A 15308-nucleotide genomic window follows, 5' to 3' on the forward strand; every position below is an offset into this window, starting at 1 on the left:
TTTACATTTTACTTTCCTTAAAACCAAGCAGTAGCTTAGGAATAATTTTTGCACATTTACATCAGTTAGCAACAACTAAAAATGACCAAGGTAATTTCAGCTTTCAGCAGTTTTTTGGCAGAAAAATCCTACTTGCTCTTAAGAGGAGCTGACTGCAGTAGAAACTACTGCACCACCTGGGAGCATGGGCTTCAAACTGGTGTTAGGCGGCCATGAGCTAGAGCTCAAAGTACTATACATACAGTAATGCGCTACTCAGTTGGAATTGCCATAATTTGACATCTGATTATACAGGCTAATATTGTACTGTGAAATGCTGTTGAAATAGAACTTCTAGATCAAGATTGTTGTAATCTTTGCTGATTAATTTTGTGCTGCCTGTTTATCAGTGCATATAGTACCTGATGTATTCCATGTTCATAACCATTTACATACATGCCAACCCAAAAGCTCTGAAAAGCTGACATAGCCCCCAAATGCTGACAACTCAAAATAAAATACATAAGTGAAAATCAGCCCTGAATAAAGGCTACTGCTTCAAGACAACTGTGAACTTTTTATTCCATTGGATTTCAGGATTTTTATTATTGTTTTTGATAACATTCTGCAATTTATTTACTTTTTCTGTAAAATCTTAATGTTTTCAGTATGGTACACAAAAATGGATACAAATAGGAGTGCAGTGGGACATGAACTTGCCAATATTTACGTTGCAGCTATATCCAATATTCTATTAGTTGTAATATCAAGGAAAAGTTGAAGTATACAAAAATATGATTTTTGCAGTGGTGGATTTATAAGACTAATGAACTCTGAATGTACTTCTAAGGAACATGTCCCTTCAGGAAATTTTTTATTTTTAAAAAGTTTTTTGATACATTTTCGAGCATTGTGAAGTGTGCTGTGACTTAACATTTGATGGTAAAAAATAACTTATTGTACTGTATAATAAAAAATCTGATTGTGGTGCAATGTAATTTCAGCGCTTAACTACAGGGCTCCCTTTGGAATCAGTTTATTGATTGCGCTATACAGTCAGAATTCTTCTCCAAATTACAGAAACTAACACTTGACCCCTCAATTCATGTTTAATCGAATTGAGCCTGACAAAATTCCACATTGTTTTATTATTGCATTCCTAGTTTTGTTATTGCATTTGTTGGAACTTTATTTGTGCACCATTGCGACTGAGACTTACCTTTACTCACTTACCTTTCTTTACTCAACATGTCCGACATACTCCAAGGAAAGGATTGCTGCAGTGCCATCCAGGAAATCACATTAAAATTTCCCTGAAGTGCTTTAAGATTAGTTGATTGACAATCATGTAACTTTACATGGAGAGTACCTTAAGTTAATGAGTCATATAACTTTGTGACAGCACAACCTACACATATTATAACATCACTTTAATAATAGTCAAAAGAATATGGCATGGCAGCACCAAGTGAATTTTTGAACATTTTTAATAGTCACTCTCTCACATCCAGGCCCCATTGTCCCAGTTCACAAAGGCACTTTATGCCCTCCAGACCCATTCACACTACAACCCATCCAATTCCCCACCCATTCACAGAGACGCTCTCTTCTCCAGCCTTCCTATTTAATATCAGCGCTCTTCTCTCCTTCATCAATCCAAGCTGGTGCTCTTCACCTTGACCGCCCCCCTCCACCGGAGTTAATGCTGGCACGTTTTGTTTCCCAGTTCATGTTGGCATGCTAGCAATCTCCCTTGCTGCTCTCTCTCAGTTAACAGTAGCATGCTTTTTCCTCCCCACTCCAAAATACTGTTCCCATATTTTGCACTTTTCCATCTCGCCTCAATTACCATCCATTTTTCCTTCCCATCTATTGCCATGCCTTTAACTCTTCAAAGCCATTGATTTTCCCATTCCCTCTTGCCTTTACTGTCTGTCCTCCTCTGTCCCCTCTCTATCCATTCTACTTTACCGTGCAATTTACCCTCTCCCTTAGCTGTGCATTCGACCCCTACCCCTCCTCTCCCTTGCAATCTGTCCCCACCCCTTTCCTTGCCTTCTCTCTCCTTATATTGTCCCCCCCCCCCTCCCTCCCATTTCCTTGTATTCCCCTCCCCTTCTCTTGCCATATATTCTCTCCTCTCCCCTTGGCATCTATTTTTCCCCACCCATTCCTACCTGAGACCCTTGGTTCATGCATTGGACCGAAACTACTTCTCCTCTTTGCATGCTTCCAGTACTACTTACCTGGATTGCAGCCTCTGTATACTGGAAGTGGGAACTCACATTCTTGCATGAGTTACCACCTCCAGGATACAGAGGCACTAATTGGGGACATTAGCACTGGAAACACTTTCCAAGGAGGAGTGGGGCTTGTCCAGTATGCTAACCATCGGGAATCAGGAGGAGCAGGACTGGGGGTGAGCAGTTTCAACTCCATTAGTTTCTTAGAGTCCGGACAACATGAGCAGGGCTGCAAATATTGACACTCCATGTTAAAAAAGGACAGTTGGCATGTATGTATTTGTCATTAGTAATTTACTTTGTATAATAATGCTTCATCATACTTGGAAATCAATTTGTATGTGGTCTGTATGGGTAGTCCATAATAATGATACTCATACCCAAGTATGATAAAGCTTTAATGACTAAGGAGATGTGTTAATAATGAGGAACCATAACCCAACTGAGTAATGTATTACTATTGTAGATTTAAAATTATAAGAGCTTGCCAGCCTACTAGAAGTAGCAACGGAATACTACCCTATTAATCAAAACTCTATTACTTGAGTCCACATGACACTGGTAGAGTTTTACCAATTTTCAGGAAGCCCACTAGATGGAGTGAAGCATACTCCATTTTGAGTGGGAGAGGGAAAAACTGAAATATCTTGCCACTGAAAACATGGTTATTCACAAAGTGGAATCCGAAATAGTTGTGGAAAACTGTATCATTCAAACCATCTGGCTGTAGCAACTGGAGGCGGAAATACAACATATTACGAGTGTGAGACATTCCTATAGGAGGAAAAAGGATGTGGAATCAGTGTAAAATACTATTGTTTAAAAACAGCATTCAGTGGTTACCAAAACAACTACTGAGGAAATATTTTATCTTCAATACTATGTGAATGTCATAGTAAATAAGTTCAGTCAAAAGATTATAGTTTTACTTCAGGAATCAGTTACAATCTTGCTCCTAGGGTCTGTGAAAAGTTCCTGTGTAGAAGGAAAAACAACTGTTTCAAGGAACTCAGTGAAAGCTTTTGAGAAGACTAGAACAATTTGTGAAGGTATGTTATGAGGCATTGGTTTGATATTTTTTAACTAAATCAAAAATAATTGATCAAAATGGAAAATTGTTATAATTATGCAATGAACATAAATTTGGGACAGAAATCAGAGCTAATCTGAAATTGGTAGGTTGGGTTAAGCTGGGCCAAGTCTCCTGTAAAATGGTAATAAATAGTCAATTTTGCACGAAGAATTATTTGAGCTAAAACCAGAACTGACCAGAAAAACATGGAGTTGAGCCAAAATTATGTGTGCGTATTATTGATCTCAGTAGTAATTTTATTAGTCCAGATTTAACTTGATGGGCTTCTGTTGGTTGACTGAAAGTTTAACCAAAAATGAAGCCAGATTACACATCCTTTATACTTATGAACATATTTGGCTCTAATTTATTCAATAATCAACATATGTGCTTTATTTTAATTTTTCTGATAACATGTTTCTCATAATCGTAAGCAATGTATCTTTGTCAGCAAAATATCATCTATAATAAGATTACAAGCAATAAATTAAGAGTCTTGTAAATATTGTTAGAGGAAGTGCTCTGGTGCTGAAGAAAATGCACTATCTCAGTAACCATTGCACTCCAATGGATTGCATGCTTCATTACTCCTTAATAAAATACAAAAAGGGCAATTTTCAATTGCTGGCCACCCGTTTCTCACCAGGTGGTCAGCAGTAGGAAAGTGTGGGGCGGGCAACTCAGCTGCCTCGTTGATGCCCATGACTAACCTGATGCAATTGTCAAGCGGGTCTTAAATGAGCGAGCAACCTGCCCACCTGAAACAAGCTGCTTAAATATGCAAACTGTGGTCTTACGTTGTGGGATCTGATTGCATATTTCAGGTATGTGCACACTCTGCCTATTTGTATTAGGCGCTGAGCTCCCTAGCCAGTGGTCCTTAAAGGGATTGCTGCAAGCCGCTCAAAAAAGGATGAAGAAATTTTAAATTTTTTTGGAGGAGAGGGTCCACAAAGAACATTCGAGGCCCGTCCCAGCCAGCCAGATCAGCACCAAATTGCAGTGAGGTGTCCGTTTGGCACCCGCAGAACGCTGGTGGTATTTAAATGAGGTCCGATCCCAAATAAGTCTCCTCCAAAAGAGAGCACCTCTGACAATGCAGCAATCTCTCAGTACTACACTAAAGTAGGTTATGTGCTCAAGTCTCTGGAGTGGCACTTGAACCCACAACCTTCTGACTCAGATGCAAGAATTCTACCATTGAGCCAAGGTTGGATGCTTGCTAAGGAGGAGGGGAGTCAACATGTTTTATACCTTTGCAAGTGCCACCTCTAGATGTTATTGTATTCTCTCAGCAGCACCCAAGGTCAAACTTGGGACATATCCATTCTTGATCCCTGAATATGAAATCCATATGGCTAGCCCACAATTCTGAGCTCATAATAGAGTGCAGAAACTTTAGTTGAAAACCTAGTTCTATCTTGAGAGCCTGTTCCACATTCATATATGGCAAACAGTCCATCAGATAAGTACATACCCATCTCCAGACTGACTAGGAAGTGTGGTCCATCTGGCTGTTACCAAAGTTTTAAATGTACCATATATTACTTTCTAGTACGTACCTCTCAAACCCTTTCTTTGACAAATATCTAAACAATTTGCTATATTCAACTTCACAACACCAAGCAAACCACATTTGGGCGAGAAATTGCCTCTTTTTTTTTTAAGAGGCCCGTTAGCACCTCTGGGCGGGCGGGAGCGCGCATTAGCGGGGCGGAGGATACTTTTCGCCGGGGGGGGATAGGGGGTGCACTACCAGCTCCCGGGAAATTTCCAGGGAGTTTACACGGCAGTGCCGTGCCCCTGCGCAACCGGCGATGAAAATGGCCGACATTCGCTCTCAAGATACTACAGGACCTCGCGCCACCATCTTTTTTGGATTGCTGACTCTTGGGTTAGCTCCGGAATGGTGGCCCCAGTGTGGTCCGGGCCCCATCGTGCAGCCCGGCACTCCGTTTTGGATTCCGAGCTGCAGGCCTGGTCTCACGTTGCCTTGGTGACCTAGTAGAGGCCATCAGAGGCCTTGCTGAATGCACAGCCACTCTCCCCTTTAAGCATAGGGAAGGGGCTTTGAAGCAAGTCAGCGCTACTCAGAGCACCCGCGCAGCGCTTGAATCACCGCCCCAGTAGCACCCTGGAAACCGCCCCTGAAGGAAGTGGAGCGCACACGATTGTGCTCCGCTTCCTTTGAGGGGCGGTAAGCCCAATTCAGCAGTGGGGGCGGGACTTCTACGCTGGACGAAGCAAGTCCCGGCCCCAGGTGGTTACCTCCCCCAAACGGGGGTGCAGGGCAATTTCACCCCCTTTATTCCTTGTAAACTCAATTAAGTAATCTGTGTATGTTGGCTTCTGTAAGGAGGTTTGGAACCCTTAGGTTAAGCTTGATAAAGGACGTAAAGATGAGTTGCATTTTTCAGCTTCTAGAACTTGGTAGGCTTCTAAAAGCTTGACAATATGCATCTATATGTTATATTTAAGCAATGTTGAGTCATTATCTTAACGCATGGAAGGGTGTTGAGCAAGACATCGATTTTCTCCACATCTAAACCTTCAAGATTCAAACCTTCTTCAAGGAAGCTTGGGAAAGTTTGAAAACATAACGGCCGCGAAATTCCCATGTTTAGTGCCAGCTGTTATGGCCGGTTTGAAGAAAAGAATGGTGTTGGCCACGCTTCCAGCAACTTCTGGCACAGGCCGTGCTGGTCATTATATTGGGAAGAGCCATGGCGTGGCTATAGCCTGCGTACATTGGAAGCAGAGCTAGTCTCCAGTCGTCTTGGGTAATCCTTGCCACTGGATCAAGACGGAGCTCTGTCAAGCCCGTGTGGTGGCTGGTGTGCAACGGTCACCACACGTTAAAAAAATCCAAGCACAGGCATCTTCCACCCTCCAAGATGGATGTAGTTCGGGATCTGGAATATTAGGTTTTTTATTGAAACACCTGTGAACTCATCCCTTTTTGGCATGGAAGCAAGTCATCCTCGCTTAGAGGGACTGCCTATGATGATAACATTGGAAGAGTTCAAATGAGGAAGGTCATGACATAAATCAGCGTAATGCTGATTTAACGCACACCCTGCTATTTTGGATGTCGCCGCTCCACTGTAGGCTGTCTCCTAAGCATGCTACTTAAAGTGATACACGCAACTTTCAGGTAAGTTGCTTTTTGCTTTTGTACTGGTTCCTCTACTGTTTATTTGAGTAGTGGCTTAATGTAAGACATTTAAGAGGTGGTTAAAGTGCACAGGGAGTGCAGCTGGACATTTGCAAGGCATTAGCTCTTAAAGGAAGGCCTCTGAGAGCACTACTTGCTCCCAGTCATGTGGGCTTTAATTGCAGATCCGTTGGGCTGCAGCATTACATGGGGTGGAGCAGAGGCTGCAAAGGGGACAAGCTGCTCGCATAGGGAGGAGGGGGGGGGGCGCTATCAGAAGGAGGTGTTATCCACCTAGGGTCTTTAGGGAGCACTACTTCTACGTGCACCTAAGCCAGGAGCAGAGTGTTTGTTGGCTCCACTTCACCAAGGAGGTGGTCACACCACCTCTTGCAACCAGATCTACAGCCTCAGAGCAGGGCGATGACAGCGCTGTCAGTGGCCCTCAATTTTTTCACCAGCAGATCCTTCCAGGCTGGAACAGGCGACCTAGCAAACGTTTCACAGTTCACCATCCATCGCTGCATCTAGGAGGTCACAGAGGTTTTGTATGCTAGGAGAGGGGACTTTATTGTCTTCTCTCTAAACAGAGAGAAGCAGTAGGAGCACGCACGTGGCTTTGCCAGGATTTTGGGTTTCCCCATGTTGTCGAGTGCCATTGATTGCACACATGGCTTCACGGGCTCCACATCTCAATGTTGAGATGTATCACAACTGCAAAGGTGCAGTTGATGTGTGACCATGCCCAGCACATCATGCTAGTGAATTCCCACTATCCTGGCAGCAGCTATGATGCCTTCATTCTTCGCCAGACTGGTGTGCCAGGAATATTCCAACCACCACGTCGAATCCAAGGGTGGCTGCTTGGTGATGAGGGCTGTCCGCTCTACACCTGGCTGTTTATGCCCCTTTGCAACTCCACCACTCGTGGCCAGCACTCATATAACAAAAGCCATGCTGCCACAAGGAACATCATCAAGCAGTCCATCGAGTGCTAAAGTAATGGTTTCGCTGCCTTGACCGGTCCTCTCCAGTACTCGCCGGAGTGGATGTCCCATTTCATCATGATCTGCTGCATCCTCCACACTTGGCCATCATGAGGGCGCAGCCTTGCCACCATGGGTTCCGTGACCACCTCCGGAGGAGGAAGTAAGGAGGTAACAGTCTGCACATCCACATTCCGGACGAGCTGCCTGTGAGCGCATCATCAGATTTCGGTTGCCCTGAATGAAACTCCAGATCCTCGTTGCTCAACACTTCCCCACCTTACCATTCCAGTGTCAAGGAACTTCATAGCGTCCTCTTGGCCACTATGGTGAAATGAGAGCCACCTCAAAATAAATGTTCCAAAGCACATTTATAAATCACTCAATCCAATATTACGCAGCAAAATCAAATGATCACCTTTGTACATTCACTTAGTGCCTGTCCTAGTGTTCCTACAAAGTGCTACCCCAGTGTCTGCAGCACTGCTGGTAGAAGACCACTGACTTTCAGTGGGGTAGATTGCAGATGGCCTTGCAGGACGACCTCGACAGCTCTGACCGTAGAAGACCCAGCTGTAGACTGCACCACCTCAGCATGGGCAGCAGTAGTCTGGGCTGGCTGGCTGACAGGTACCAGTAAGGGTACTGGCAGAAGTAGGAATTAAGTAATTCTGAGAGAAGACAGCAGGTTCATGCTCCATGGATCCACTGCCACTCGCCTGGGACGATGCCTCAGTAATCTGTTGGAGGACAGATTGCTGGACTGCTGGGACACCCTGCAAATCCCTTTCTACACGAGTAAATGCAGCCATGATGGCAGCAGTCTGAGCTTGCTTGGCAGCAAGCTGAACCAGCATGAGAGTAGTCTGTACTTGCATGACAGAAGTCTGACCTTTCACTGCAGCACTCAGACATTGGGTCGCTTCCATTTGTATTGCAATGGAAGCTGAGACCATCATATCCTGGTTGGGGCCACAAATGCACTAATGGAGTCGCCCATTGCTTCCATCCTGGAAATCATGGATTCCATGCTCTCCGCAAAGCCCTGTGAAAGGTTGGTTCTGGACACCTCCATGCTCCTTGACAGTGACAAGAGGCTCTCTGGCAGACCTGCCAATGCACCAAGCTTTTCTGTATGCAGGCCCATCACACTTCTTTTGCAGGCCACCCCATCAAAGTCCTTGTCTGAGTCCTCTGCAGCAGAACATAAGAGCATAAGAAATAGGAGCAGGAGTAGGCCATTTGTCCCCTCGAGCCTTCTCCGCCATTCAATAAGATCATGGCTTATATGATCTTGGCCTCAAATCCACTTCCCTGCACGCTCCACATAACCCTTGACCCCCTTACCGTTCAAAAATCTGTCTTTCTTCATCTTAATGTATTCAATGACCCAGGCTCCACAGCTCTCTGGGGTGGAGAATTCCACAGATTCACGACCCTCTAAGAGAAGAAATTTCCCCTCATCTCCATTTTAAATGAAGGACCCCTTATTCTGAAATCTTGCCCCCTAGTTCTAGATTCCCCACGTGTGCTCAGCCTCCGAAGAGCTGGCACCTGCGCTAACCTTTCCCCCTGCCCTGGCTGCAAGCCACTCATGCTCGGAGATCCCGCCTCTATACTATCTTCAATTTCTGAGCTGCTGCCTGTGAGTGTGAGATTTTGTGACGATGTCTTTTCTTCTCCATCACTCTCCTCTTGCTCTTCCTGCACTGGATGGCCAGGTTGGAGTTCTTGGGACTATGAAAGGAGAAAGACACAAGGGTAGAGTTGTGGTGAGGGGAGGAGGGAAAGCAAGATGTGCATGCTTACATCATCAGCAGCATGTAAGTGAGAAGAGATTGTGGGTTGGGAATAGGAGGATTAGGTATGAGCATACTGTCATCTTCAATGCTTTCAGCCTCGCCGATTGCCATGGTCTCAGTGACGGCCCCTCCAATAATGTCGAGCATGGTCTCCTCCTATTGGGTCAGGATATACAGGCTCATCCATTCCCCATCAGTTATCTGCTGCTGCCTGCGGTTGCCCTGCAAGAGAAAGGGAAGTGTGTCAGTGAGTATGGTGCAATGTGTTTGGGTAATGTGCTTGTTGAATAGCTGGCAGCGTGTGCAAGCTGAGAGATGTGGGTGTGATGCTTGCAGCAGTGCTAAGTCTGTGAGGGTGAGATGAAGCTATGAGTCATGATTGATAGAGATAGTTGGTAGGTGAGTAATGGGATGTGGTGCATTGAGCAGTGTGTGAGGCTAGTGGTGCAGTTGGTGGGCGACAGCTTTTGAAGATGCATTCACTGACCTTGACCACTCGGTTGAGGTTATTGAATTTCTTTTGGCACTAGATCCAGGTTCTCTGCTGGCAGTGACCGCTTCAGCTATCTGCTCCCACTGCATTTTGACAGAGTATGGAGAGCCTCCTGGTCCCCTTTGGGTAGAGGATCTGTCTCCTCCATTCTATCCCCTGCACTAAGACCTCTAGTGTTGCATTGGAGAACCTTAGTGCCTTTTCTCTGCCCTGTTGAGCCATTACTGAGTGACAGTTGCTTTGGCAAGCACTTCCAGCAGCAGCTGAATGCATAATGCACCTCACTTTTAAGAGGTGCAGACTGCCTTTATCAGTGGAGGCTAGCTTTAATTAGAGCTAGCCTTGCATGAACTTTGGCCACCTACTGAGCGCTCAGCCACTCAGCAGCACACTCAGCACTGGCTACATGCATCAATCATAGTAATTAGCAGACAGCACGAAGGTCATGTGCTGCCTGCACTACTTTCAGTGGGCACAGGCCGATCGCTCATTGCGATCCCCACTCCCCTTTTCGGGCCGAATCGAATTTTTAGCCCAGTATCTATTTACCACTTGGCACAATACTATTGCTTGAAGAACAGTATCCAGTTACTGGGAATGTACAATAATGCTGCAATTCAATTTAAAATTTACCCAATAGAAGTACTATTATTGGCGACTGCTGTATATAAATGTTATGATCACATTTTGATCACATTTTCATCTCAATTTCATACAAATCATTGTAAAAAAATTAAGCATATCAATGGAAAACAACAACAACTTGCATTTATATCGAAAGAAAGATTTATATATCGTCTTTCACGACTTCAGAACGTCCCAAAACGCTTTACTGCCAATGAAGTACTTTTGAAGTGTAGACACTTTTGTAATATAGGAAACGCAGCACCCAATTCGTGTATAGCCAACTCCCACAAACAGCAATGTGATGATGACCAGATTATCTGCTCTTTGTGATGTTGAGCGAGATATTGGCCAGGACACCGGGGATAACTCCCCTGCTTTTCTTCAAAATAGTGCCATGGGATCTTTTACGTCCACCTGAGAGAGCAGACGAGGCCTCAGTTTAACGTTTCATCCAAAAGACGGCACCGCCGACAGTGCAGCACTCCCTCAGTACTGCACTGGATTGTTAGCCTAGATTTTTGTGCTCACGTCTCTGGAGTGGGATTGAACCCACAACCTCTGACTCAGAGGCACGAGTGCTACCAGCTGAACCATGACTGATAAAGTGCCTTTAACAGAACAAAATGTTCCAAGTCACTTCACAACAGTGCTATCAATCAAAATTTGACACTGAGCCACCGCAGGAGATATTAGGACAGATGACCAAAAGCTTGGTCAAAGAGGTAGGTTTTAAGGTGTGTCTTCGAGGCGGAGAGATTAAGGGAGGACCAAGGCAGGTAAAAGCACAGCCGCCAAGGGTGGAGCAATTAAATCGAGGATGGGCAAGATCCCAATACTGGAGGGACACAGAGATTTCAAAGGTTTGTAGGGCAGGAAGATGTTAGAGATAGGGAGGGGCGAGACCATGGAGGGATTTGAAAGCAAGGATAAGAAATTTTAAATTGAGGTGTTGCTGGACCAGGAACCAATGTAGGTCAGTAAGCACAGGGGTAACCGGGGAACAGGACTTGGTGCAAGTTAGGTCACTAAGTCCAGTTCAGCAGAATTTTGGATGAGCACATGTTTATGTAGGGTGGAAGATGGTAGGCCGGCCAGGAAAGCATTGGAATAGTCAAGTCAAGAGGTAACAAATGCACGGTTGAGGGTTTCAGCAGCAGATGAGCTGAGGCAGAACGGAGTCGGGCAATGTTACGGAGGTGAAAGTAGGCAATCTTGGTGATGGAACGGATATGTGGACAGAAGCTCATCTCTGGGTCAAACACAACACCAAGGTTGCAAGCGGTTTGGTTCAGCATCAGACGGTCGCCAGGGAGAGTGATGGAGTCGGTGGGCAGGGAATGGAGTTTGTGGCGGGGACTGAAGGTAATGCCATGGTCTTCCCAATATTTAGTTGGAGGAAATTTCTGCTGATTAAATAATGGATGTTGGACAAGCAATGTGGAAAATCAGAGAAAGTGGAGGGATCAAAAAAGGTGGTGGTGAGATAGAGCTGAATGTCATCAGCGTACATGTGGAATCTAACATTGTGTTTTCAAATGATGTCACTGAAGGGCAGCATGCAGATGAGAAATAGAAGGAGACCAAGGATAGAACCTTGAGGGACTCCAGAGGTAACGGTGCAGGAGTTTGAAGAGAAGCCATTGCAGGTGACGCTCTGGCTACGATTGGAAAGATAAGAACGGAACCAAGCTGGTCCCACCCAGCTGAACATGGAAGGAGAGGCGTTGTAGGAGGGTGGTGTGGTCTCCGTGTTGAAGGCTGCAGGCAGGTCAAGAAGGAGGAGGAGGGACAGTTTATATTGTGTTCCTAACACAGATGAGACTGCACACAGTGACCTCAGTCTTTATTAAGACACTCCAGAGTGAGGAACAGGCCTGAGGGGCCTTGGGATCCCTTGGGACTTCAGGGGATACGCTCCCTGGTGGCGGAACATGGGAGTGCATGCTTTACAGATACACAACAATTTACTCTGTTCATGGCCACATTGAATGTCATTTGTGACTTTGATAAGGACCGTTTCAGTACTGTGGCGGGGGCGGAAATCTGATTGGAAGAAATCAAGCATGGAATTACGGGAAAGATAGGCACGGATTTGGGAGGCGAAAGCACATTCAAGGGCTTTGGAGAGGAATGTGATGTTGGAGTGGGGTGGTAGTTGCAAGGATATAGGAGTCACGGGTGGTTTTTTTTGAGGAGAGGGGCGATGATGGTAGAATTGAAGGGGAGCGGGACAGACCCTGAGGAGAGGGAACCGTTAACAACATCAGCAACATGGGGGCCAGGAAGGGAAGTTAGGCAGTCAGCAGTTTGGTGGGAATAGGGTCGAGGGAAGAGGAGATGGGTCTCGTGGACAAGATGAACTCGAAGAGAAATGGGAGATAGGAGAGAAACCAGAGAAAGATGCGAAATGAGGGCTAGGGCAATATTCCAGTTCATACCAGGAGTGAAAATACTGTCAAAACTCACTAGTAACTAAATTGTTACTTTACATAAAAATAATTTTCACGGTGAACTAAACTGGGTTATTCTACAGTTTCTCACTATATGCTAAATTAACCATATGTAGTAAAAACACTTATCTGAAAATCAGAAAAAAAAAATAGATTTCATTTTGTTGTGTAAGGAGAAAGAGTCAAACTGAACACTGTGAGCTTAAAGTAAAGTGTGACCTTAGTTTTTTATTGCAGGTCTCCAAAGTGCCTCTTCAACCTGTGAAGCCTCCTGAAATACCTGTGCTCCCAAAGGATTATGGGATCCCTTGGGGCTCCAGGAGATGAGACCTCTGGTGGCTGTACAGAGTAAATACAAGTCCACATATATAAAAACACTCCCCGCCCACCCCCGCCAAAATCAATAGTGTAACTATTTACAATGTGAGTCGATCTGGGGCCCTTGCCCTGGTTGATCGTCTCGGTGTGAAAGCTGGTGTTGTTGAATCATTTGTTGGGCCCTCGCTGGGCTGCTGTGCAGCTGGCCTTGCTGGGCTGCGTAGTGTGTTGGGCCCTGCTGGGCTGCTGTGGATGATGGGTTCTGCTTCATGGTCAACCATGGTGCCGGTTGCCACTGGTGTGTATGTTGGGGGATCAAAAAAGGTAGGGTCCAGGATGGGTTGCTCAGGATAGTCTGTGAATCTGAGGTTGATTTGGTCCAAGTGTTTCCAGTGAATGAGTCCATTTCAAAGCTTGACCCGAAACACCCTGCTCCCCTCTTTGGCCACGACAGTGCCTGAAAGCCACTTGGGACCTTGTCCATAATTTATGCAAATACAGGATCATTGATTTCAATCTCGTGTGACATATTTGCGCTATCATGGTATGCACTTTGTTGAAGCCGCCTGCTCTCTACCTGTTCATGTAGATCAGGGTGAACTAACGAGAGCCTTGTCTTAAGTGCTCTTTTCATGAGCAGTTCAGCAGGTTGGATCCCAGTGAGTGAGTGTAAGCTCGTGCAGTAGCTAAGCAGGACTCGGGATAGGCAAGTCTGCAGTGAGCCTTCAGTTACCCTCTTCAAGCCTTGCTTGATGGTTTGCACTGCTCTCTCTGCCTGACCATTGGACGCTGGTTTGAATGCGACAGATGTGACATGTTTGATCCCGTTACGGGTCATGAATTCTTTGAACTCAGCACTGGTAAAACATGGCCCATTGTCGCTCACCAGGACATCGGGCTTTCAGTGGTGGCAGCGGACGTGCTAGCCGACATTATCTCACATTCAATCCACTTGGAGTATGCGTCTACAACCACAAGGAACATTTTACCCAAGAACGGGCCTGCATAGTCCACATGTACCCTAGACCACGGTTTGGAGGACCAAGACCATAAACTTAGCGGCGCTTCCCTGGGTACATTGCTTAACTGCGAGCATGTATTACATCTGTGAACGCAGGACTTTAAGTCCACATCGATACCGGGCCACCACACATGGGATCTGGCTATTGCTTTCATCATTACGATGTCTGGGTGGGTACTGTGGAGGTCATTGATGAAGGTGTCTCTGCCCTTCTTGGGGACCGCTACTCGAGTGCCCCACAAAAGGCAGTCTGCCTGTATAGACATTTCATCTTTACGCCGCTGGAACGGCTTTATCTCTTCCTGCATTTCCACTGGGACACTGGACCAGCTCCTGAGAAGCACACAGCTTTTGACTAGAGATAATAAGGGTCCTGGCTTGTCCAAGTTTTGATCTGCCGCGTAACATAGAACCATAGAAAATAGGTGCAGGAGTAGGCCATTCGGCCCTTCTAGCCTGCACCGCCATTCAATGAGTTCATGGCTGAACATGCAACTTCAGTACCCCATTCCTGCTTTCTCGCCATACCCCTTGATCCCCATAGTAGTAAGGACTTCATCTAACGCCTTTTTGAATATATTTAGTGAATTGGCCTCAACAACTTTCTGTGGTAGAGAATTCCACAGGTTCACCACTCTCTGGGTGAAGAAGTTTCTCCTCATCTCGGTCCTAAATGGCTTACCCCTTATCCTTAGACTGTGACCCCTGGTTCTGGACTTCCCCAACATTGGGACCATTCTTCCTGCATCTAACCTGTCTAAACCCATCAGAATTTTAAACGTTTCTATGAGGTCCCCTTTCATTCTTCTGAACTCCAGTGAATACAAGCCCAGTTGATCCAGTCTTTCTTGATAGGTCAGTCCCGCCATCCTGGGAATCAGTCTGGTGAGCCTTCGCTGCACTCCCTCAATAGCAAGAATGTCCTTCCTCAGGTTAGGAGACCAAAACTGTACACAATACTCCAGGTGTGGCCTCACCAAGGCCCTGTACAACTGTAGTAACACCTCCCTGCCCCTGTACTCAAATCCCCTCGCTATGAAGGCCAACATGTCCATTTGCTTTCTTAACCGCCTGCTGTACCTGCATGCCAACCTTCAATGACTCATGTACCATGACACCCAGGTCTCGTTGCACCTCCCCTTTTCCTAATCTGTCACCATTCA

The 15308-nt window shown here is 45.7% G+C and overlaps 1 protein-coding gene across 7 annotated transcripts in view; it reads left to right on the top strand.

Moving 5' to 3' along the window:
- LOC139276085 (syntaxin-binding protein 5-like) overlaps positions 1-15308 on the top strand; it is a 671748-nt gene that overhangs the window by 603839 nt on the left and 52601 nt on the right. For 3 of the 7 annotated variants that reach the window (XM_070893547.1, XM_070893548.1, XM_070893549.1), the window contains one exon: positions 3182-3271. The exons of the other annotated variants lie outside the window; for them this stretch is intronic. In XM_070893547.1, the coding sequence (XP_070749648.1) occupies positions 3182-3271 (90 nt within the window). The remainder of the gene's footprint in view (positions 1-3181; positions 3272-15308) is intronic. 7 annotated transcript variants of the gene reach the window in all.

The sequence above is a fragment of the Pristiophorus japonicus genome, chromosome 11, assembly GCF_044704955.1.
Source record: "Pristiophorus japonicus isolate sPriJap1 chromosome 11, sPriJap1.hap1, whole genome shotgun sequence".
Classification (NCBI taxonomy): domain Eukaryota; kingdom Metazoa; phylum Chordata; class Chondrichthyes; family Pristiophoridae; genus Pristiophorus; species Pristiophorus japonicus.